Source organism: Cheilinus undulatus, linkage group 6 (genome assembly GCF_018320785.1).
Source record: "Cheilinus undulatus linkage group 6, ASM1832078v1, whole genome shotgun sequence".
Lineage (NCBI taxonomy): Eukaryota > Metazoa > Chordata > Actinopteri > Labriformes > Labridae > Cheilinus > Cheilinus undulatus.
The window spans coordinates 30,101,021-30,127,941 of NC_054870.1; the positions used below are offsets into that span (position 1 = coordinate 30,101,021).

Below are 26,921 nucleotides of genomic sequence, written 5' to 3' on the forward strand. Positions count from 1 at the left end.
AAAACAACACAGTGCAGAAGTAACCAACCTTCCAGCCATCCTGCTCGTTTAAATGCTTATCACCTCCACTACCTGCTCTTTGTTGCTCATGAGGTTGGAGTTTAAAAAGAACATATTCGGCTCATAAGCAAGTGTGATAAGCCGAGAGCAGTTTTTCTATGATAAGTGGCAGGTCTGCATCCTCTTCACTGTAAAGCGTGCATCACTGTATGCATCCCACAGATCTCTCCCTGTCTCTCTTCATTTCTTGCATGCAGTCTTTTTGAAACAACAAAACAATTTAGGCTGAAACACAGAGAGAATAGAGGATTACTTTGCCTGCAGTATACTGCACTGATTTGACTCCTGATACAGAAACTGTGCCTTTTTCTTTTCTCCAGGATAACAGATTATATTTAAAAGAGAACATGTGCAGTAAATAAATGAGGGAAAACAGAAAGAAATTGGATCATTGAGAGCTTTCATTTTCAAGGCACAGTTTTCTTATTGCATTTTCTCCAAGTGATTTCATCTTGATAGAGGAATGAACTCACTCCATCTCATTTCTCCTCTTCATCCTTTTTTTCTTTCTAACTCATTTCTCTTTCTTTTTCATCTCCTCTGTTTTTGGGTTTTTTATTGTTTTACTCTTCTTTTCTGCATCACGCTCTGTGCAGCTTATTAGAGTTTAGAGTGATAGACTGTCAGCTGAGTTTCTCTCCAGTGTACCCAGACAAATAAGATGTCTCTTGGCTTGACTGATTTAAATGGCTGGCTTATTTTTTGCAGCATTCATGGTGATTAGAGATAACAAAGTCGGCACCACTCTGGCCCTTTTTTTTCTATTTTTTCCTGCTCTTCCCTAGACACAAAAATGAACTGTCTGCAGTTGTGCCCTTTATCTGTATTTCTGGATTTTCTCAGCATGTTGTGGTTTGGGACATTTCTGCTCATCACTCATCAGGGAATGTTGTAGAGCTCACAGAAAACACTCTGAAGCTTGGGAATATGTAAAGGTTGGAATCAGGTGGCACAGCTGTCTCTCCTGTGTATTGCTCCATGGCAGACATTTACTTAAACTCAACACACGCGGAACAATTTTTAAAATCTTCACAGATTTTGAAAGTTGGTTTCTTGTAATGTGGTATGCAACAAGATGGTTAACTCACTAACAGATTTGTTTACTAACAATCAGACTTTCCACTCTTAAAACTCCATAACTCAGGTGGTCAAACAATACTTTTGAAAAGCTAGCTAAATGTGGCTCGCTGTTGGCTACCTGGTACATTTATTGCAGTAGCAGTTTCGGTCCAACTCCTCTTCTTGTCACTCCCATTGATTATTCATCTGAGATGCCATATATCTCTGAATGGAAGGACCCTCTAAAACTTTTGAAATATAATCAGTTTAGGGTTAAGGTAAGCATTAAGATACCAAAACTTAAAGTATTAGAAACCTGAGCTGCAAATCCTGATTGCAAAATAAAGCTGAGCAAACATTCTGCTTACAGGAAAAAAAACTTGTCCTCCATGAAAAAGTTCTAACAAGCTGACGTAGCTTACGTAGTTCCTTTACTTGCGTAAGATAGATAATGGAGCTGCATAGCTAGCGTGGCTAAAACCAAGCTCACAAAGCAGCTACGTAAGCTAGGTATCTATGTTATCTACATAATAAAGTTAGTTTAAGCTACATTTCCTAAAGCTAACTTAGCTACAGATAACAGAGCTGTGTAACTAGCACAGCTAATGTCGCTAAAGCCAAGCTCACAAACCAGTTATGTAAGCTACATATGTAGGTTATCTATGTCGCTAAGTTAGCGTTAGGTACATTTGATAAAGCCTTTGTTGCCAAAACCTAATGTAGCAAATGTAACTAAAGCAAATCTCACACAGCAGCTACCTGTATGTGTGCTATGTATCTAAGTAGCTACATTAGCTAAAGCTTGCATTATTAAAGTTAACCTAGCTTCATCTGCTTATGTAGCAACATTATTTACATCACCAGAGTTGATATATTAGTGGCAGCTAAAGCTAACAAAGCTAAAGTGAGCCACTGTTTGTTTAACTACTTCTAAAACTGGTCTATACATAATTTAATCACAGATTAGACCTCTGACCTTTGTCAGTGTTATTTCTGAATGTAACTGCAACACTTTGCATATGAATAAAATAGATCTTAAATAAAAGAAATCTAAAATTGGAAATATGTTGAACCAAAAAATTACAGCACTTCCTTTCTGAGATACTCGGTTTCGCAGATGTACAGTCTGCAGCCAGACTCCTTTCCTCCCTTTCAGTTCAGTTTTGGTATGTCTGACAGTGGTGTTTCTGTCCCGTTTGTCCTAAAAGAGAACTCATATTTCCATCATATTTACGGACTGACGGCGTAAAATCAAACTTCATACAGCCATGCCTTTTGTCTTCATTGGTAAATGGCAACTAGCATTCATTACCTCACCATCTCGATATTACTTCCAAAAAACAGTTGTGCAACATAGACTTCTTGCCAGAACTTTTCTTTGTCCCAAACAATCTTTCCGCAACCCATTAAAAAAGATTGTGCGACCCACTTTTGGGTCCTGAACCACCAGTTGAGAACCACTATTCTAAAGAACATAGGAAACAGAGGACTGACTTTTGTTGTTGGCACAATTCAACAAGTCAGTCCTATGTTTCTGACATCCATCAAACCCAATGCTTTGCATTCACTGTCATTACCATGGCTGTGTTTGTGGCGCTTACCTTCTCAGTCATCTTGCCTCCTGATTTACAATTGTTCCATTCCACTTGACAATCCACAAAGTCCAGCTCAACTGTCCTCCCCTACACAACAGGGTTTCTGATGAGGAATATTCAGCATGTTTAATATTTATGAAGTCAACTCAGAGCAGCCCTGACCATTTTCTGAGTAGATCAGGGAGGGTAAAATCACAATTAACAAACCTCACATGACAGGAAAATTTGGCAAGGTAATCTGTAGAACCATCCAGTAATTGGGCTGTGCTGGCTTTGATTTGAAGGGGTTTTCTGGCCCAACATTGGCACATTTATCTTGTTGTGTTCCTCCTCTTTACTTGTGCATTGACCATCTGGTGAGAGCAGTGAGTGCCCAACAAGAAGGAGGTGGAAAGCACAAGAAGAGGCTGACATGGCAATCAGCAGGCTGCAGCACTGCAAAGTAGTCAGCAGAGTGACTACCCCCAGTTCTGGTCAAAGGCCTCCAAGGGGGAGAGAAAAGCTATGGTGGTGGCAGAAATGTCAAGGGCTGAGCAGGAATGCTACAACATCAAAACAGTTTCCCAGAGCCAGCAGAGATGTAGAACATCATGGGCAGATCTCATGGACAGGCCAGTGTCATGCAGCATCCCCCAAGCTAGGCTCAGCTTCCTGATCTAAGCGACTTATGAGACCTTCACCAATGGTTTGGTTCTGAAGAGACCTGACCCTTTTGCAACACCATCAATTCTAGCCTCCAGCACAGCCTGTTGAGCTGTAAGGTGGCCGCTACAGATGGCAACACAACCTAATTGCGCATGGCTATTGACTGAGACCTGCTGTCAGACCCCTGAGATGCTGTTGTTGTGTCATAGAAAAACTTCATAGCACTCTTCCACAGCTTCTCTCTTTGGATTGTATCAAGGAGCCAGCCTACTAGCCAGAGAGCATCTACAGGCATCGAAGCCATTGTGATTACAGGAATTTTGATGAAATTAAAAGATTTGTTAATCCATTTAATGTATGAATGCCAGGGTGGGAGCATCACTACCAAAGCAAACATTGCAATACTTTACTGAATCAATGCACAGCCCTACATTAAAAGAGACTAACAGTATCTCTAAGGATAAAAAGACAGGTCTTTCAAATGTGAGCCCTTTTCACAGCGTTCATCCAAGAAAAGTAGAGTGGTTCAATAGGACTCTGAGCAGAACGATGGGCTTGTCAATATGTATCTGCAGAACTGCAGCTGCGAAACTAGCTGCGAAAAGGAAGATGCAGAATAGCATTTTAAACTACACTTTGAAATCTTAAATGATGCAGTTTAAATGATGCTGTGGAAGAAAATTGAGTGATTCTAAGATTTTTGGATCATTGTGTAATTGAGACAGTTATGGAGCTATTTGACCTCCAATCTTTTGTCATTTTCAAATGGTCAGTGGCATTTATTCTGCCCCATTGTTGATGATTACTTTATGGTATTGAGCATCATAACCATTAGCTAAATAGCAGCTCTGTAATTGTTGTGATGTTTTAAATGGGTCTCCTCTGGGACAAAAAAAGTCACATCCTTTGTAGAAGGAAATGAAGTGAATGTTTTGATCTTACAACAGTAGATATTTTTTTGTTGACTGAATGTTTTGCATATTCTAACTCCTAAGCTTTCATAAGCTGACGCATCAAGACATTTTAATGCTAATAAAAAACATTTTTCTTTCATGTACTATTTAACATATTTTATACAAAGAATTTTCCTGATCCTTTTTAGTGTCAAATCCTTGAAAAGCTTGTTTTCTGGCATGTTTTTTATTATTTGTGATGAAAAATATACCTTAACATTTGTTCACTATCAATGGTTAAGAAATATTTCCATCCACCAATGACATTTTCAGAGCTGGTATTTAAAGATCACTGTGTCTGGTGACGTGTTACAGGTGCTTATGCAGGTCTATGTATTGTCTGACCTTCCCCTGCGTGTGCTGCTGTGCAGAGCTCTGTGAAGTAGAAGTGTTCCTCTTTAGTGTTCTTCAGTTTACAGAGCAGAGATTGCTCTGTGTTTTTCACTGGAGGACAAAGCTGCTCATGGAGAAAATAGTCCCCTGTGAACCAAGCAGTGCAGCTTGACATTTTGCCCTGCTGCACACTCAGATACACACAAAGACATGGTCACATAGAAGAACGGTATGCACAAATAAGACCCACTTTTATAATTAGATTGTGCAGTCTGTGCCTGAAGTGATGGACTCATTACTCACATGTGGCTCAAGATCTACTGTCATTTTTAGAGCACATTATGATGCAATGAAAGCCTTTAAACACAGCCTTACATTATATGTACACTGGACAGCACTCTAACTTCTCTCTTTTTAATGTTGGCCTGCACTATACGGACTCTTAAAGACACATTTACGGGAGTGGCATCTTGTATGGTGAGGAAACAGTTCATACGCCCACACATGCTGCAGCTTTCAAACACGATTAAAAAGCAGTTTGCTGTGAAGCAGTTCACAGAAATTCAGAGGAATTCAGTTGACTGAATGTTTATAAAGGGTCACATGCTTTTCAGATGTTTTAAGAGAATAAATGATTTGACTTATTACAGAATAATCTTTTTTCAGGCCTCTTCAATTGTCTCACATGACCTCATTTGATTCATACTCAAAAGCTTTCATTGCTGATTTGTGTATTCAGAGAATTTTTTTTTTCTCTTGATTATATTTGCCTCCTCTGAACGGTGTCAGTGTCAGAGATTTATTTGTTCTCTCTGTTTTTCAATATCATCTTGTAGTCTAAAGGCACAGGAAACAAAAAAAATACTTTTTTTCTGATTTTTTAAAACATTAAGACAATATGTCTACTTTTTTAAACTGATATTTCCAGGCAAGAACTTTACCGCCAAAGTATAATCAAGTCATAGAGCAAAGAAGCCTCAATAATTCATTCAGCAGGAGTTCAAAGTTAAGTGCAGGACTTGTGATGAAATCTCGAAGCTTAAAAATATTTCTTCTCCTGTTCAGAGTTTTTGATCTTTGATACCTTTCTGGACTTAATATTGAATGATATGTCCAGAACCATTTTCTCAAGGGCCAGCGCTCTTTCAGCATTTTGAATAAACCTTTCCTCTCTGATGGAAATGAGTCCTGTAAGCTGCCTATTAAGATTCAGCTGAATGCAATTGTGCCAAAATGAGACGGTGAGCAATCGCACCCAGTAAGACCAGAATGACCTGAATTTAAAAAGTACAAACTGGTGCCATGATAGCCTGACTGAACTAACACTCAAAGAGGGAACTTTACAAAAATAGCATGTTCAGAAACATTTAATTAGGGCTTTTTTTCCCATCTCACAAGTTTGTCAATAAAATTAGCCATTCCTTGAGTTTTTGTCCCTGTTCTGACATGTCTTGAAGCTGTAAGGATATGCTTTTTCAGAGGTTATATTTGGCACCAGTTGTTACTCAGACAAAAACATTTCAGGCAATTATTTTCTTAGAGTCTGAAGTAACACTGCTGCCAGTTTCTATCTTTACCAGTTAAACTGGAATAAGTAATTCAGTCAGCAAGTGAGCCAACAGGAGCTTGTACACATTTAAATCTTAATTTTTAAAATTATTTTTCTTCTTTCACATTGAATGTTTAATTCCTGTACACTTAGAGCAAAACTAACTGGAATAAACCACCTTGTTAGGTAAGCATGCTTGGCCAGTAAAGCTGATTCTGATATTTTGCAATACACAGTATGATGAGCTTACTTGAAATGGGTTTAAAATTATGTCTTGGTTGTGGTTGGGCAGCACTGTGCCTCAGTGGGAGAGTTATTTGAATGAGGCTAGTGCTGATGGTGCACATGTGCTGTGGCCAGAAAGGCATGTTGCTGGCCTTGGGCCACCAGTCTTGTTCTGTCAGCTCAAATCTTATAGACAACACCAAATGATGTGTCAGATCCTGGAGAATCCTTGTCCAGCTGGCAGTACTTATGAAGAATTGAATGAACATTGGCTTCCTGACTTGAGACATAATTCAAATGTTGACTGCATGGAGAGAGTTTTTAGGTAGTTTGGAACTGAAGGATAAACTTAGACTGTTGTGTAACATGTCTGAAATCTAATCTGGGGATGGTGCTTTTATACTCTAGTTCTTAAAGGATGTATCTCCTTAACATTGTCATTGATCATCATCATCATTGTCATCACCATCAACTTCATCATAACCAATACTATCATCATCTCCATTACTGGTAAAGTAAACTGTAATTTGCTTTCAAAGCAGCACAATAAATAGTAGCATTAGTCATGGAGCTTATTTAGAGGCCTCTAATAGCCTCTTAAGGACTGACACTTGTTGTCTTTGTAACCAGATAATACTGTATATTTGCCTAGGAATAGCCACTTGGTGCTTAATTTACCACTCTGAATCAGAGTCACAAGGTGGCAGATTTGAGGAGTACTTACAGATCAGACTTGTTTATGATGTATTAATGAATGCAGCGTTGCCACTTAGAGACCTGCTTAGTGTTAACTTTTTCAGCCCTTTTTCTTATTTATCTGATTTCTCTTTCTTCCCATTAGCTGGCATCGTGGGACTCCACGCGTGGTTTGAATGGTAGCCTGAAGGAGAATCGGATAGAGAGTGGTATGCAGGGAGTGACGCTCAAGATTGTAACATTACTGGTAAGTTGTGTACCCTGTATCTATTAACATTTGATCTGAGTAGGCAAATACCTAAAAAGGAAAACAAACAACACAGTAGAAACACACTGACTCATTTCTTTGAGCAATTAATCAAGCATTTCATCTCAGTGAAATACACAATCAAACAAAATCCCCATTCAACAGATAGTATGTTTTTGACTTTTTATGAAAATGTATCTGAGTTGAAGCTACAGTTCTTTGCCTTTCTATCTTCATTAATATGCCTAAAGAGTCCGTCAAATATTTTTAAATATATTTGCATTAAAAAAAGGGATCACCAATAAAAAAACTGAGAGCAAGATTTCTTCTTATCAGAATTTACCAATAACCTGCAATCTTCTGCATGGTGTGGTGTTCATTTACAATCAACCTGCTTTTGGTCACATTTACTCTAGTCAGTATTGTTAACAGTTCAAGTAAACCCCTCTTTATGTAGATCTTGTCAACATCATTTGGCCTTGGCGCTGGTAGTCTCACAAAGCGTATAAAGACACCAGTCTCTGGAAGGCCCAGTCCCTGGTTAACCAGGATTCCTGGCTACCATTACACCATCAAGACAAAAGAACACTCCAAGCAACTCAGAAAAAAGGTTATTGAAAACTACAAGTCAGGGAATGGCTACAATTCAAAGCAAGGTTATGATAGTTTTGGGTTTCTCATTATTTTTTATTTTTATTTCGTTTCAGTTTAGTTTTAATGAGTTTTTCCTGCTAGGTTGCTTGTTTAGTTTAGTTTTTATTTTGCAAAAATGCTTCATTTTGGTTTAGTTGTATACAACTTTTATGACCAAAAATTACAATTGGATGAAGTCTTCTCCAGTCAAATGAAGGGTTTGTACTCTCTTCAGGCATGGGCATACATGCCACTCATTATGTTGCGGTCAAAGGCTGAAACTGAAGAGATTTTGTCTTTAGTTTTAGTTTATTTTTAGTTATTTTAGTTTAGTTATTTAGAGAAAACTCCGAGTTAATATCCTTTTAGCCATAGATCATGGTCGTGTAGTAAAAGGCACTAAGAAGCTATCAATCATGAGTAATAAACACTATGTTACTAATTAACATGCTAATAAGCAGCTAATTAATCATGAGAATTGTACTCTCAACTAAAGTTACAGATTTTTCTTACTGTTAAACTGCTTGAGTTACTTAAATTTACTTTTCTGCTTAATAGAAATAAAAACTTGTCCTCAGAGCATCCCTACCAGGTACTTCTAGGACCAATTTGAAGAAGAAAGCAATCAGGATAGTTTGAGTTGAGCGGAGCTTAATCATACATAAGGAAAAGTGAAAAAGGGGCCAATCTGAGCTCCTCTTGGCCTTTTTGAGTTTTTATCATAGGCTAATGGAGACCCAACCAGGACACAATGGATCTCTGAAAAGTAGAACTCTACTAATTTATCTCACACTTTTTGATCATCCTCTCATCTAGACTGAATCGTAGGTCTTCTTGTCATTTCTTGTTAATCTACAGCAGCTGCAGACAGCTAAAAGTCAGCCTTGCATTGCAGAAGCTTTTCCTCATCTAACTTCTCAAGTCCCAGCAGCTAAAGTCACTTCCCTCCCTCTCTGTTAGTTTTCCCCTCCTTTAAACATGATTTACCTGCACCGTATTTATTCACATAAGTTCTGCTCAGCTCTCCCCTGGCAGTGTCACTTAATCAAGTCATTTGCCTGTGCCCACTTCAACACCAACCCCCCCGCCCCTCTCCGTCCCTCTCCACATGTCTTCTTCAGCTCTCCTTACTCCTCCTTCACCCACTTAATTCTGCCCTGACACTTCCAACCCATAAAGAAGAACCATGGTGGTGTGCGATAAATTTGAAATGGCAATTTCCATGTTGATGAACCGTAGCAGTTGCCATGGCGCCATGTGTTACAGGTCAACAGTTGCTTCGGAAACTGTTTTAGTAAGATGAAGTTAAACTTAGATCACCTTAGAAGCCCTTCATAAAGGTGTCACCTCAACGCTCTTAAGATGACTGACTGTGTCCTCGTCTCGGTCGCACATTCTGGCCCCAAGGAGATTATGGAGCATCTTGATAAATGACATGTTGATGATTAAGTACACATGCCCTACTTTTTCCAGGGTTCACCAATCAATTGTGGGCTGAGAGACAAAAACAACACACGTTCACATTTTTTAGCATCTGCTCTGTCAGAGATGTGTCATCCAAGAATTCCTTTAACCACCTGTGCTGTTTGCCTTTTAACAGGAGGAGCCTTTTGTGATGGTGGCAGAGAATATTCTAGGCCAACCAAAGAGGTACAAAGGTTTCTCAATTGACGTCCTAGATGCTCTGGCCAAGATCCTAGGCTTCAAGTATGACATCTACCAAGTAGGGGATGGAAAGTACGGCTCAGTTCTCCCTAATGGATCCTGGAATGGAATGATTGGAGAACTTATTGGCAAGGTTTGTTTGTTTTCTTTTATCTCAGTCAATCATTCACTTCACTCAGTTGTTATTTTTTGGGAGTCAGGCCATATTGTCTTGTTTTAAAATTGGAAGCCCAATTATAAAAATAAGCAAAGAGTAGAGAATAGAAGCCAACAACAGACTGCATGTTTTTGAAAGATTTCTCCTCAGGGTGATGACACTGTTTGACTGGAATCCATCAGATTTTGACTGATCAAGTCTGAGAACTTTAGAAAAGCTGCTATGGGCGATAACAATGACTCAGGATTTTGTTTCCAACTTTGTATCACTGTTGATCGTTTGTCTTATTGTTGTTGTTGATCAGACAGAGCTGTTTGATTGAATAATGGAAGAATGACTAATGTGGTTTTTAACACAATACCAATTTGATAACTTCTCAGTTGACTGAAATGACTGTCAGCATGTGAGGATTTCTGTTTTTGAATAATTTAACTCAAAAACCATGTTCCCTTTGAAAAACTACATCCACTGGGTGTAATGAGGAATAATAGATTATATTTTTTCAACATGTAATAGCAAGATAATATGAAGTGAAGGCAATTGCATAATTCTTAGATTGACAGGAAAGTTCATCAGTATAGTCCAAATAATCTTCCCTGTCATAAGCATAAAAGATAACAAAGCATTGTGTGCATGAGAGAACAGTTCTACAAGGAAAGGCAATCTATGGTCTGATAATGATGTAAGACTGTTATGTCAGAGAATATAAATGTTATCCATCCATTTTCTACACCACTTATCCCATTGGAGGTCGCTGGGGGGCTGGAGTCTATCCCAGCTGTCATTTGCCGAGAGGCAGGGTACATTCTGAACTGGTCGCCAGTCAATTGCAGGGCTGGCACATAGAGACAGACAGCCAGGTACGCTCACATTCACACCTACGGCCAATTTAGAGTCACCATTAACCTAATGAGCATGGTTGGGTGGTGGGAGGTAGCTGGAGTACCACTAGAGAACCCACTCATGCACAGGGAGAACATGCAAACTCCGCACAGAAAAGTCCTGACAGGGAAGTGAACAAGGGACCTTCTTGCTGTGAGGCAACAGCGCTAACCCCTGTACCACCGTGCAGCCCCAATATAAAGCTTATAAATGAGAAAAAGTTTCCCAAAACGTATAGGTTTCTATAATGGGCATGGTCATAAGCACACCGGTCCTGCCAATTTGGCCCTTATGTTTGGAGATATAAATCAAATAGAGGCCCAAGGGTGTTTTAGACATTTTAACGTTACATTTAGTATACACTTTTAGGGTGTGTCTTAGCCCCGACGCTCCTCTGTCCCTGTATAGACTGGATAATGAGGCTTGGTAACAGGGGCAGCAAACTGTGAAGTGTCTTTCGGCAAAGTCCAGATCACTGATCTGGACTTTGAATATTAACCAGTGTTTCTTAACACTTCCTTGTGGGGTTACAAATTAATACTCTTAGTGTATCATTTTAAACTATTTGAGCATTATCTTCATATTAACACTAGAAGGTGTGAATATGTAAGAAAATAATTACAAAAAGATTGGTTATTTTGCTAAAATAAAGATTTTAACTCTATTTGTTGCTTGAGCTTTAATAATTGTAATTATCGACACACTGCAATGTGCTTTTCATAAGAGCGACATTGTGGCAAAGCCATGTGTTTTCTGGTGAGGATGGAGCAACGACACACTTGCAGACTTGAGAAAAACCCATTGAAGAGAATCATCTCACCACCCTTTTTTGTAGACCACCCCTTTCAACAGGCAGGAGGTCATTAACTCAGTGGATGAATTCATTCATGGTGCAGAAGTGTCTAATAATCCACCAGAAATAAAAGCAAAAGGATCTCAACATCCAAATACTGACAAATACATCTTAATACATTTGAAACACATCTAAACACTTTGCACAAGGCTATGATGGGAAAACTTTGGCCCCATATTTGAAACGGCTGAGTTTTGCTGAGTTGACACTCTACAGAGTTGGACAAACATTAAATGCATTAACACTGTCAAGTAACTCCAATACTAAAGGCTATTTCAGTCAGAACAGAGTTAAAATTACACTTTGGGAGTTAATACCAACTCTGAAATGTTTATCACTTCAACTCTGCAGTTTTTGCTGTGTGCAGTCTGCAGCCAAACTGTTGTGTTTTTTCTCCTTCTCTTATGAAATTTTAATTGTGGCTCTGTGTGTATTAGTGTGTGTGTAGATGACAGGTTTGCGTCATACTGCTTCTTCTTATCTGTCCAAGAACTACAGATGGAAATTAGCTAGAAGGCTAAGTCTTGTACAAGAAGATTTTCTCTTCTCCAGACTAATGTTAGTTACACAATGTTCCTGGTACAAATGAATTTAATAAACTAACAAAGAGTGGTAATAACTTTCTGTAAATTCTGGAAATAAAGCCACATAGATGTTTAAGGCACTGTCTGTTCTGAGGGGTCAGTCAGAAGGAAATAAAAAAAAAGTTTAAAATGTCTTCCTGTGGGATAAATTCCATCGAGTTCAGCAAATTCCCCAACGTGTGATTTCTGTTCAGCTCTGTACCTCTTTTTGTACCATCTGTTCTCACCATGTGGAGTTAGCACTAAATGTTATTTGTGAAGTGGACCCACAGCCTGCAAGTCACTCTGCCCACCTCCACTTGTCACTTTTTGCCTTCACTTGAGGAGGCTTTTGAATCAAACCAGCACTCCACAAGGTTTATTTACTTGAAATAATACAACCGTTTTCTTTAAGCACATGACTATTGCCTACTAAGTGAGATAAGATATTTGAAATTGGGGCTGCCAGCCCCAGCCTGTATGCCAGCATGTTTTTAGTAGTGAAGTAGCCATTTGCAATTCACAATGAATAAGACACATCTATAATTACATCTGGTCACATACAATCAGCGTTAGTGGTGACTGCACTTGGGATAATAACAAAACATGCCTCACATTTTTTCCAGCATATTGGTACAAAGTGGTATGTAGGATGCTGACGACTTTTTAACTGGCAAAACAGGGACTGAAAGTTGATTCTATACACCAGATTTTATGATAATTTAGGCTTGAAAAATATGAATTGGCCTGTTTTTGGAATCATGTCCTAGGATTCTTTGGGGAATTTAGTCTTCTACATTGTTCAAAGTAATAACTAGTCCACTGTCACATATTGGGTGTCTTTGTTGTATAAAATGTTGTACTGACAAGAATTTGTGTCACTTTCCATCCACAGCGAGCTGACCTGGCCATCTCAGCCATCACTATCACCCCTGAACGTGAGAGTGTGGTGGATTTCAGCAAGCGCTACCTGGACTACTCAGTGGGAATCCTGATGCGCAAGTCTGAGGAAAAGATCAACATTTTCTCTCTGCTGGCACCGTTTGACCTGGCAGTGTGGGCATGCATTGCTGCAGCCATCCCTGTCGTGGGCATCATGATCTTCCTGCTCAGGCGTATCCAGGCTGTGCGCTGCCAGAACAATGCAGGAGGCCATCCACCGCCTTCTGTGTCCACATCGCTTCAGAGCGCCATCTGGATTGTCTACGGCGCTTTTGTGCAACAAGGTGTGTGATGAGTTTTGATCCTGGCCCCTACAACATGCAAATCAGTGCAAATCATGGCAGGCAACCATGCTACAGATTCATGCACCAACCATCATGAAAGTTGTGTTGGTTTTAGGAAGTGTTTGTCATTATTGAATGGATGAAAAGCCCACATATTTTTGGTTTTAGTGGTACACCATCAAACACTAAACTCCAGCTGTATAATCTGTAAATGCTAATTTCTGAATCCAATGAAAGAATAGTGCAAATGTAGAAAACCCTGAAAAGTTCTTTAATGGATTAAGGAAAGACAGTTAAATGCCAAACTGATAGAAATTCACATGTGGATGTAACTAAGTGCTGATTCAAGAGTGAGTCAGTATGAGGCACAACACCCACCTTAGCATTTTCTGAAGGTGCCCTTGTCAAGGAGAACGTCCCCTCTTTAGGTCTGGTGGGGATCCAGGTATGTCCAGTTTGGATAAATGACTACTTCAGCAACTGATGTTAAAGCCTCAAACTGCATCTATCAAAGTCTGGCACCCTGCCTGTGAGCCTTTTTTAACCTGACTCCCACTGTATTTCAGGAGAGGCAAAATTCTGAGTCGTATTTCTGACTCGTTTTTTTTTCTCCCTGTTGCTGGCTCGCGTTCTAATGTTGCCACTTCTTGTTTCGGTCAAGTGAATTGCATTATTTCATCAGATGACGTAGGTCACTTTGATTGTGTACTGTAAACTTGGCAACCATATCTCCAGAATGATTTAATAAAGAGACTACAGCATTTCCCTGGGTTTTGCTGTGCGCTCTGTGCTGATTAACCTATCCACCCACAGTTACACTACATTTCCACACTTGCTTTTTTAAGAAGGGCCTTCCTTCATTTGAGTCTATAATCAGGGGACGGTAGAAAATCATCCAATCTCTGCTGGAGATCTGTTAACATAATGATGATGAGACAATATAATACAATATCAAAAGCTCAAAGTCCACAGTGGACCTTTGCAAGACCCAAAGTTTCAAGATGCATATTTCACATCAACTGACCTTAAAATAATCTGTCACAGCCATATGTAATAAAAATGACTGATGTCAGAGCGTTATGCATCCGACAAGGCCTTCAGGTTTTTTTCCCAAGCTGTCCTAAGGGTGCAGCTGTGTTGATTGTGACACTCTCAGACAAATATGTTTTCATTACATTTCACACTCCTGAATAGTTCAGATGACATTTCAATGGCTTTACTCTTCAAAATTAGAATGTGTGCTGACATTTTTCTCATGCACCTCATAACTTACTGAAAATATGAAAGAGAAGAGTCAGTATGATGCAAAATAAATAAAGAAAAATGAAGAGCAAAAGGGCTCTAGATATTGTAGAAATGATGGTAAAAGGGCATGTATGTTTATGCATGAAAACTGTGAACTTTGAGGAAAAAAGGAAATGCATTTGTAAATTCAAATAAAAAGTTAGAACATCTCAAGATTGTCCCACCCCAAAAGGCTGCTATTATTATTTACAACACAAAAAAACAGATGATAAATGTGAAAAAAAAATCAAGGATTTGCATTTTTAACCAATTTTTACCTCTTTTTACCCTGTTCCACCTCTTTCATCTAATTTTTTACATTTTAGACACGTTTGCACTTTCAACCAATTTTTGCAACTTTAAAACCACATTTCTCCACCTTTTCTGCCTGTTTTTTCCATTTTAACCCATTTTTATTTTGTTTTTAAGAAAAGGGGTTTACATTTTTAAGAGTGCTTATACTTTTTACAAATGAAAAAAAAGGTTGCTCTTATGATGGTGGCAAGTGTTCAGGTAATAAATGAAAGAAAAATGGGCTTAACTGCATGATTGATCATGATTTTGCTGACATCCTTGGGCCCTTAGTTTGGCAGGGCCCCAGAGAGCTCTCCCTTTATCCCTCCTTATGAGAGGCCCTGACTGTACCATAATTAATTCACAACCAGACACATATAACATTAAAGCTATTTAAAATGCATTGACAGGGCGTCTAAAAGTGGCTGGTTAAAGTTATATTTCATTTAAATATACCCACTATCAGTATCAAGGTTATGGCTTCCTCAATAGAAGAGACAGAGTTCAGTTTTAATGCATATTAAACATCTGTACATGCATCTTCACAGGCAGTGACTCCATCTTGGGATCAGTCGCCCTGCGGATCGTCATGGGCAGCTGGTGGCTCTTCACCCTTATCGTGTGTTCATCCTACACAGCAAACCTGGCCGCCTACCTCACTGTGTCACGTATGGACAACGCTGTCAGGTAAAGCACCACAGCCTCATTTTCTATCAGTGAGTCAAATGTGCCTGACTTACTGAGTAACCTCAACACAAAAGGGGGTCAGTGTAAACACCTACACCCCTGTTAATGAAGGAATAATTCAATCTTTTCTCAGGTACAAATAGTACAGAAATCAGCAGTTGGTGCATGTGGTTTCTGTCTTTATGATATGAATGTGAATAGTATATTCAACCAGATATGCACTGCTAAATGGCAAGGATGTCCTAATGTTTTGGGTTTTTTTTGGCACAGATCCTGGTCTTTTAAACAAGATGTTTCCAAAATTTGCGACCGCCTGAATATTAATGGCCATTGCACACACTGTTCAAATGATCTTCAGCTGTTATTATAATACAGAAAGTTTGATTAAAAGAGTACAACTCTTGAAAGCCATCTGCACACCCAGAAAGTTTTTCAAAATCAAATCTTGTTCAAAATCTAAATGGATGTTGAAAATGGGAGAGAACCAACACAATGACAAATAATAATAGATTAGATTTGTTTCCTACATAGTATGCAGAGCAAAAATATGTACAAAACAGCACAACTCACACTAACAGACTGTATTCCCAAACAATCAGAGTTTCAAAACTGGAAATCTCGCCAACTACTCACAGTCACCATGACTTTACAAAAACAACAGTTGTCAGGCAGTAGGAGTTAGAGATCTTAGTTCCTGGACTAGTTTTGACAGGAAACCATGGATGAGTGAAGCATTGAACATCTGACATTTATTATAGACCTCCATGATTTATATTACATTACTAGTGCAAATGCATCTGGGGTTTAAAAATGATCATGCAACATCTGAAAATAAATAAATTAAGTGACAAAAAAAGAAACAAGAAGACTAAATGAATTAAATCACATATTTAAATAGAAAGAAATTTTCCTTCTCCACAAATTAGAATAGATAACTGTTACACTTCTTTATCAAAATAAATCTACATAATAAAACCGTTTAACATTATTTCAACATGTTTACTACATTCTGTTAAACTTTGAATTGTAACAAGGTAAAATTAAAAAAAAAAATTGAGGCCTAGCTGGGGAGAGGAGGGTTTTAAGTTGGGTGTCCTCAGAATCCATCTCTGCTTTTTGCAGAGGATGTGGTTCTGTTGGCTTCTTCAGCAAGAAACCTCCAGCAGACACTGGGACAGTTTGTGGGAGACTGTGAAGCGGTCAGGATGAGGGTCTGCAACTTCAAGTCTGAGGCCATGGTTCTCTGCTGGAAAACAGATTACTCCCTCTGGGTGGGGAAGGTGTCTTTGCACCAAGCCAAGGAGTTAGATATTAATCCATATAAAAAAGTAATCCTAGATTTGTTTTCTTTATCAATACAGAAGTTATTCATGATGGTTTTTTTCTTTTAGAAATTATCTAAATATTTATCCAAATTTGTGATGGTTACACTTATGTAATTTGGTATAATTTATATAAAATGCAGCATATTGAGGTGCCATTGTACGATACCTACAACGTTTTTTAAAATAATACATTTATACATGCTTAAAGACAATGATGATGAATATGTACAAGATTACATCTTTCACTAATGTAGCCTTGTCTGTGATACTCAAACCTAAATGTCAACAACAAGTGGTGCTACTGCTAGCTTCTTTCTAATTTTAGCGAATAGGTTGATAAATATGTGAGGGGTTTGTTTATTTGTTTAAGCATAAATTGTAGACCCACCTTTCTGGATTTTTAGCTTCAATTGTCTCTATAGTTGTTTTTCAGTCAGGAAGTGATAAAATAAGAACAGTTGTCAAATCTCAGCAATCCACAGAGTGCAAACTTATCCTCAGGGTTCCTCAGTCACAATGCACATTCAAATTTTAGATATTAAAGATCAGAAATTGTCCAACCATACACACATCTATTATCAAAACCACTTATCCCACTCAAGGTCATGGGGGGCTATCCTAGCTAATCCTAGCTGTCTCTTGACGAGAAGTGGGATACACCCTGGATAAATCTCAGTCTATCTTAGAGCTGACATGTAGGGACAAACAACTAAGCAAACCCACATCCACACCAACAGGCAGTTTAGAGTCAAAAATTAACCTGTTGAGCATCTCTGTGGACTGTGAAAGAAACAAGAAGCCACATACCCAAATGGGAGGACATGGGGTTCGTATAGTGCTTTTTGTTCGAAAGGTTCCTAACTGGGTGAAACCACCCAGGAGTATTTCAGTGTCGGCCAGGATAAAGGCTGTTTGAATTCTCTAACTGATAAGGAAAGGAGCTTTATTGCGTCCTTCATTAACTCCTTTAGCCTAGGAAACACTAGACTATTGTGGTGGCTAAGTTGGTCAGACTGGTGTTGTTCAGATGAAGAGTTGTCCAAAAATGCCAAAGTCAAAAATCAGGCAAAAGAACTGCTCAGCAGACAAAGATTTCTGATGCAAATAGAGTTTGTTCAATACCCAGGTGAGTACAAGCAATAAACCCTGAGTTGTGGTAACAGAACAACTGAAGACCTGTCTTTGCTCTTCGACTTTTATATGCTTTCACTCTCTTGGGTCCACCTCTCAAAGGGGCAGAGTCTCTGCTCCTTCTTTTCTTTATAATATCCTTATTTGGGGCTGTCAATAATGGTGTCCTGTCGGCCCCTCCCTGACCACCATTATTGACCAGCCCAGAAAACCTTGATTTTTTATAGATATATTAAATTTTATGTCTAATACATGTTTCTTGGTTTTCTAATCATTACAAATCTATCAGATGGTGATTTGCATGTTTGACTTGTTGTTTTTACTTATAAACACAATCAGAGGGTTATACAGTGTAGACTTATGAATATATTCAATACAAAGTACCATTTGCTACAAATCAAAGATTGAAGACAGAAGTTCAGTGATTATTCAAAACATTATTTGTGTTCAAACATGACATCAGTATATACTTGAATAACTAATACATGTTTAATTCTCATCACTATCCAGTACTAACGGAGAAATGAAAAGACGACCCACAATTTGTTGACCACCAAAACAAATGAAAAATATGGCTGTAACATTACTAGTACCATTTAAACAATAACATGTATTGTCAAACCTATGTTTATGATAAATGGAAGAAAATTTTGGAATATCACAGACATGAAAACTATATCATTCCAGGTATGATAACTATTTAATTATTTTCATTTCCATGTTTTTATTCAAAGAGTAAATCAGTTGATCAGTCACTATTTCAAACTGCATTTTGCTATTTTGAAACATTAAAGTACGTTGAAACTTATAAATCACAATCATTTTAAGCTATAAAGTTGGCATATTGCCATGTTGGGATTATTATATTTCTAATCATAATTACAACAGTAAGATGAGGAAAATCTGTAACCATTAAAGAGTTTGTTGCAGTTTATTGGGCTTTTCACATAACTAGCTGAAAGAACCAAAGTAGACTGATATTAACAGAAACAAGAGAATTAAAGAAAGAATGTGTAGGTAGACAATAAAACAAAAGATTTAATACTGTTGTAAAATTAAAGGACTTGAATATTTTTAATCTAGTCGTACTGACTATGAAGAGAGTTCAGATTAAGAAAGGTTTCTGCTGTTCTAGATGTTCACAGTCACAGTGCCTTCTCCTGAAGAGATACCAGGCTAAAAAAATCCTGAAGAGCTCATATTTATCCTTAAGGTTTTAATGTCACATTCACTGCACTTAAGAACACGGAGAACACGCCCAGTGATAGATGTGAATTTTGTAGTCCATCAAAGTTAAATCATAGTTTTTACTCAAATAACACGTCTTGTCGGTAACATCGGCCTAGTGACAGTGCAGTTGGACTTCCTAATCACCAAGGTTCTCCTTTCCTAGCTACTTATTCCCATCTTTCCGTGACCCTGTGATGTTTTCCACCAAGGTTAAAGCAGAGTGGATAGGACAAGACTTAGGAGGTCATTTTTTTTTGACTTTTCGGATTGACCCATGCAAACAAACAGGCTCTCTCTGATATTGATTCAAATCACTGTATCACCATGTAGCCTGATTTGAAGTCAGTGCAGTCGTGGTGTTCAACCGAGCACATTGGATCATCCTTAACACACCTCAGGCCAAAAGAAAATCAGGTTAGATCATATTTACACCATCAAAACTTCCTGGCTTTACTTACTTTGTCAGAAAAGAGGAATGGGCCCCAAATTGTACTGATTTTCTAGTAGTATATATTCTGCTTTAGAGAGGAGTGTCATTCTGTTGAAGTTATTGGAACAACTCTGATGTGTACAAGTGCTCCCCTGGTGCTGTGCTCCTTATAAAGTGTCTGCTTTCTTGTAAACATTTCAAAACCTCCTGATGTCTTTGTTTTCATAGAAACACATTTTTTGATGCTGTTCCCATTGTGTAACATTTTATTGAGGCAGCATGCAGTACGTTTTCCTCTATTTTCACAAGGACAAGCGCTGTAGCTCATCAGCATTGGTTGCTACAGATACAGCATTTTGTTGGGCTATTTTTCTGTAATTTTTGACCTGCTGGCTAACAACTCGCCTGTCCTCTGTCCAAATGCTATTCATCTGCGAATCCAATTCTGTGTGCCGTCTCTCCCTGAAGAACAGGCAGAGAGGTGTTTGATTGCATTTGGTCAGTCTTCTGTTGATCAAATGGCCACATGTGGACATGTGCTGACAAGGAGGGAATGCTAAGCAGCAGACTCATGCACACCTGTGACAAGACCTTTATAAGTGTTTGTTCATGTGTGTTGATGGCAGGCAATTGGCTTTGGATCACGTAGGATATATTTGTTACACATTAGAAAGTGGAAACAACATATCCACAAATGATTGTATTAAGGAGTTAACAGGGACTGTGACCAAATTTTAAATTGGAACCATCACATGCTGTACATGTCCCTGTCTGCTATTCTCAGTACTTGATAAAATTCAGAGCCTGTGTGGAATTCACCACTTGACTAATCTAGATTCATTGCGCAAAAAGCAATAAAAACTGAGACGTACAAAAAGCTCCTGGGAGATCAATGTACTGGTGGGAAGAAACTTTAAGAAAAAAAAAACTATTTATGAAGTCTAAAATCAAACTTTCTCTGTTCTTTACCGAGGACAGTGAAGAACTGCATTACCTTATGATCCAACATTTGGTCAGCTTAACAGCCCACATGCTTCTATTACAGTCAAAAGTTTATTTACCTATGAACTTAAATATTTATTCAAAACCATCCCTTTCTAAATAATCTTGAGATGAGGCAGAGGATGATGTTTCTTCTTCTTCTACACTGACTCTTATTAAATTGCTGAGTGGTAGGTCCCACTAAGCAGCAGTGTTTTGATATTAACTCTTCAGTTGAAACTCAAATTTACATACTCTATCATGAAGGTAAACAATCCCCTAAAGGTGAAACTCATTGTGAACATTTTATGTGCACATCAATCCGTCTTATTCGAGGTCAGGTCGCAGTGGCGGCAGGCAAAGTAAGTCAACCTGAGGTGTTCCCAGGCCAGATGGGATATATAATCCCTCCAGCAAGTTCTGAGTCTGGAAGTGCCTGGAAGACCTCCACAGGGAGGTGGCTAGGAGGCATCCTGATTAGATGCCAGAACCACATCAACTGGCTCCTTTTGATGTGAAGGAGCTGCTCTACTTAGAGATCTCTCTGGTTGTACAAGCTCCTCACCCTATCTCTAAGGCTGAGCCCAGACACCCTCCTGAGGAACTTCATTTCAACCGTTTGACCCTGCAATCTCATTCTTTCAGTCATTTCTCAAAGCTCATGGCCATCAGTGAGGGTTGGAATGAAGATCCACCAGTAAATTCAAAGGTTGTCTTCCGACTCAGCTACCTTTTCAACACAACAGTATATGGTACAGCGCCTGCAGCACTGAAAACTTGCCTTTCAATCTCACGTTCAGTTCTACCCTCAACTGTGAACCAGACTCTGAGATACTTGAACTCTTTCATTTGGGGCAAAGACTCACTCCCCACCTGAAGGGAGCAATCAACCGTTCTCTGGCAGAGGACCGTGGCCTCTGACTTGGAGGTGCTAATTCTCATACCAGCTGCTTCACACAGCCACATACCATCCCAGTGCCTGCTGGAGGTCCCAGCTAAGGAAGCCAACAGAATCACATCATCTGCAAACAACAGGAAATCATGTAAAAAAAAAAAAAAATAAAAAAAAAAAAGAGCAGAGAGTTGGGCTAGTATCAGGACCAACCCCAGAGCTGACAATTGATCCTGCAACCAATACAACAAGAACTAGTGGTGGTGACATCACAACGCCAATTTCTGCACACAGAAGTGCTAGCAAAATGCTACAGTGTTGTGTTGTTTACATCTGTGCCATTTGCTCATATAGCAAAGTGGTTGCAGTAGGAAATCAGCCTCTTTTCAACTGGATTTTCACTTAAATCATATTGAAAATTCAATCAAAGTTAAAACTAAAACTTGCACTCGAAGCCTGTCTTCAGTCTCCATCATTAACCTCATAAATCACTTTTCAGATGTTTAAACACCAGGTCTACTGATAGGAATTCATGCAGGCATTCTGTGAAAGAAGGTTAAACTGACTAGCTTTGAATCAATTTGACTGATAAGGGAATGGAAAATTTAGCTTTTGTTTTGGGTTTGGGCTCATAGCCAGGAGGAAATGCCTTTCAACTTTTCAGACTGCTTTGAATTTTTAGTCTTTGGTGAGTTCCTTTCCTTCCTCTGAACCAGAGAGCAGGCCTGATTTCTGATTCTTTCACATGCACTTCAATCCCCATGTTACCCAGAGAAACAGGTTGTCATCTTTATATGTATGCACTTCATCATGCAGCACTTTTGTAATAAGATTTCTCCATTACCCCAGTACTTCTTTTTTAAACCACGGCTGACTGATTTTAACTGTCAAAACTGATAAAAGATACTGTTCAGTCTTTTTTCTTTTTTTTGTCGATGTGTGTGTTTGTGTCGGGGCAGAGCGACAGCCACAGCTTACATTTCCCCCCCTGTATGAAAGTGTCTGTTTTTCAGAAATAGTATAGCATTGCTCTGTAAATATCTCTCCTTTCATCCTGCCGCTCAGGTATCACTTTTGCTGTCTGTAGTCTTGTCATGCATGTGCTTTCTTGTGAAAAGCAGATAAGAGGAGGAGATAAATGGTTTCCTGTATACATGGCAGAGAAATCCGCATTCTCCTGCAGACATCTACCTGGGGGAAATCAGGTGCCTTTAATCGCTCAATCCAGATAAATAAAAAACTGCTTTCTCATTTACATGACGCCTAAGTAATCAGCTTATGGGAGAAAACCAACTGTGGGCTTGATACCTGATCATGTGTAAATGCACAGATACAGTTTGACTTAGCTTTTTTCCTTTCACTGTGTTTTAAGACTCCTTCTCTACTGGTTTTCAATTCCATCATTTTCTCTCTGCAGTTGCCATACTGAAAATCCTGTCACAAACTAACAATCAAACAGACTAGTAACAGAATCAAAAAGGACAAATGAGAAAAAAGAGCTAATAATACCCCAGTAATACCTTACTTTGACAAAAACACAACTAATTCTAAAAGGCCTCTCACTATGGGTGTAAGTTCACAGAGCTCACGGTTTGGTTTCGTACCTCGGTTTAGGGGTCACGGTTCGGTACGGGTTCAGCTCATTGATAAAAAGTAAAAGTCCTGGATGTATAAATCTAGATGTCCCTCTCTTATTATTTTTTTTTCTTTGATTAACAGTGGGGCTTATAACAAAAAAACATGTTTAAAATATGCATTTGAATCAGTCAGTCCCAGACTAGCTCATGTAAACAGAGGATGGAGAGTGGAGCGCTTGCAAACACATTTGTTGTCTGCATTTTTCTACTTTACCGGTCCGTGCAAAGTCTCTAAAATGTTTAAGCAGCAGTAATATCTCCGACTTTCTCTGCTTTCACATCCAGAGGCTTTTTAAAAACAGTGCTGAGATGAGGAGCAGCAGAAAAGTGCAGCGGGTCTCGTTGCTCAGCCTATCTTGAAACTGGAGCGGGAAGCCCACTTTTCTTTTTCGTGTGTTTTGCTGGCTACTTGCTCTTCTTCGTTGGTGGTTTAATCGCGCCAACACTTAGCAGCAGGGTGCGAATTGCCTCGGGGGGGATGGGATGGATTTTCCCCCTTCTGGTTCTGATTCCCCTCCCCTCTGATGACAAATTTTCATCCCTGGGGGGATACGTTCTGTCCTGGCCTCTGCTCAGACTGAATTTATCCTACTCTGTGGTCTAATCTCAGCATTGACTGTGTGATTGAAACACTGATGACACACGACCAAAATTCGATATTTATGGGCTCATACTGCGGCTCCGTTGTCACAAACAGCCTGAGTTCTCACAGTGACGAGTGAAATCAAGACCAGGGTCAACAAAAGGATTACAACTTTGTCTGGGCCTATAATATCTGAAGTTTAAACCATTTCCCCTTATCTTAAATTAAAGACTGGAGATGTTTGAAACATTTAGCCTATGATAGAGACAGCCTTTAGTTTACATAGCAACAATTCATATTCATTTATTTGCACTTGTACAGCACACAGCTCTTATTGCCCAATCCAAAAATATGATTGCCTTAGTTTTCTGCTATCCCAAAGACCTATAAATCAGTAATCAGAAGACAGATTTTTGACTTCAGGACTTTCTCTTTTTGATGATAAGCATGAATCATTGTTGTTAATTGCAGAGAGAGAGAGGGAGACAGAGAGAGAGGGAAAAAGAGAGAGAGAAAGCGGGAGAGAGAGCAGCGCTTAGAAACGTTAATTTAGTAGTGAAATCACATGCAGGTGCAGTATCAGTGACTGTGGATGAGATCAAGCAGGGAAAGGAGTTGATAACACTTTGAGTAGTTTTCGGACTTGTACCTGTTGAGATTTGAGTTTTTCCTCATAATAATTCTCTCTCTGTCCCTGATGGATCATCTGATGATCAGCTCAGAGATGATTATACAGGAAAAATGCCCTGACTTTTCAGAATCTGCTCGTGGCTCGCCGAGTGTTTAAGTCAGACATTCTTCCACGTCATGAGTAGCTCATTAAGCCGAGGGCTGCCGTTGTGTCCTCAAGCTACACACCTTAAACTCAAAAACCATCAGGTGAGAATAGGCTTGTAGGCTCACTGTATATGACCAGATTAACAGCCAGTAGCAAGATGCATTTCCTTTATTTATTTTTTATTTTTTTCAACAATTCGCACCCTGCTTAGCAGCATTGTTGCCACCAACTTTGGCAGGTTAACTACCGTCACATTTCTCTTCTTTTTTTTTTGAACCATGACCCCCGAACTGCGTCAGTTCTGGATGAATACAAAAACCGTCACACCCCTACCTCTCACAGAAATGACCATAAAGCTTAAATTTGATCCATCTTTTGGAAGCATTTCTCTGTAAAGTAATAACATATCTTGCAACACAAGGAAGTGTGTAAGGAGTCTGACAGGTGTGACTTCAAAATAGATAAAATATATTCATTTTATTTAGAAATAATCAAAAGAGAAGTATTTGGGGCACTGATAGCCTTGTTAGGTTTTACCCAATGTACAAAAGACAGTCTTCAAAGCAAGTTGGCCAGCCTCGAGCCCAACCTGTGGCTTTCCAAATAAACACACACGTGTTCTTAAAAAAAAAAACAACCTTATTACAATTATCTTTCTCCCCTCCGATTCATACACTACTCTCCTGCTAAAACAAATAGACAGCCTGGGTTTTTACCACTGCCAAGTCTTTACACCCTCTTTTAAAGAATCTACTGTGAGTGTTGAAGCTCCCTGCTGAGTGTGAGCTTGTGGGCAGCTGCCAAATATTCCTCCTCTTTTTTCTGAAAGCAGCTAAGCATGAAACCTTATTTTGATACAAAGTAAAGATTTCTTCTGGGAATAACATGGATACAGTTCTATAATAAAAACTATTCACCCCCTTGGATGTTTTACCCTTTCACTGATTTGAATGTAAAATCAATCATGGTCAATATAATTTGGATCTTTTTGAAAACAAAAAGAAGTACAAAAAAACCCTCTTTCATCTCAAAGAAAAAACATATTTCTACAATATAATATCAATTAAATGAAAATAATACAAACATATTACATACTACCTTTGAAAATCTCTTTAAAGGTGTATTATATCAGTGTTTTTAAAATTGGGGTTCTGTACTAGAGGCATCATGGAAACTTGGAGGAAACTGAGAGAAAATGGAATAAATATAGGAACCAGCTAATAACATTAATGATGACAGTAAAATGTGTTACATGCCTTTATTCTTCAATCCATGCCAGTCCCATAATAGAATAATGACACACTCCAGTGTAGCCAATCAGAACCAAGCAGCCACTAGAAGTGACATGTGTATGTCAGAAAGTTTTGTGCCACAGAAACTACTCACCTCGACTTGACTGGAGCCATTTCTGGGGAAAAAAAAAAAAAACATCAGGGGAGCAGAATGAACATGATTTAGCTGCAAAAAGGCAATAAGACTCAACTGAGCTTTAAAAAACTTGCCAATATAAGCCTGCATGCATGTAGTATATACCACATTTAAATCTTAAGTGCTCATACGCTCCTATAGAGGACCCAGCTTCAAGTGTGTATTAAGTGCTTTAGCCTCTGTAAAATGTCCGTTCACATGCACAGAGCCAGTCCATGGTCACTGACTGAGCACAAGTTGTTCCTGCACCCACTGTTCTCTAACAGACTGTGACACTTGAAGCTGCACCAGAATGGTACAGAACAGTGACCCCAAAACAGAAGTACTGGTGTGGTAGCCATAGGCATGAACTGAGTAGCAAGAGTGCTGTTGTTTGAGTTGCCTTGCAATAGTCAAGTATCAATTTATTTTTTGTTTTTTGCTTAGTAAGTAAAGTTAAAAATAGCCTGTGGTTTTTACTTTAACTACTCTCTGCTTGGCTGTTACATAAAAGCAACATCAAACTCAGTGTTCAGATGTATATCAGCACTGCTAGGTGCTATCAGCACCTCCCGCACTCCTCTCTGAGTGTTCGACTGACTGCAGCTACACTATATGGACAAAAGTATTCAGCTGGCTGACCATTAGGCCAAGCAATTATTTTTCATTGGTTTTAAAACTCCATGGGTTTGCTTTAATTTTGAAACAAAACGCCTCTACACAGTAGAGCACCCTGTGGTGGGTGAGGTCATCTCTCTTCCCCCCAAGAAAGTACGGTCCAAGGGGATGATGTTCACATAAAAAAAAAAAACATAAAATACATATATAGCATATTTTAGCCTTTAAGACAAAACAAACTAAAGAAAGTGTTATAGCATCAGTGTGAACACAGTGCTAAGAACAACCCTTGAGGAAGTTTGA

General features: G+C 38.9%; 1 protein-coding gene across 1 annotated transcript in view; it reads left to right on the forward strand.

Moving 5' to 3' along the window:
• grid1a (glutamate receptor, ionotropic, delta 1a) overlaps positions 1 to 26,921 on the forward strand; it is a 438,914-nt gene that overhangs the window by 388,750 nt on the left and 23,243 nt on the right. The window contains exons 9-12 of the mRNA XM_041789876.1: positions 7,261 to 7,362; positions 9,596 to 9,793; positions 13,011 to 13,341; positions 15,468 to 15,606. Of these exons, the coding sequence (XP_041645810.1) occupies positions 7,261 to 7,362; positions 9,596 to 9,793; positions 13,011 to 13,341; positions 15,468 to 15,606 (770 nt within the window). The remainder of the gene's footprint in view (positions 1 to 7,260; positions 7,363 to 9,595; positions 9,794 to 13,010; positions 13,342 to 15,467; positions 15,607 to 26,921) is intronic.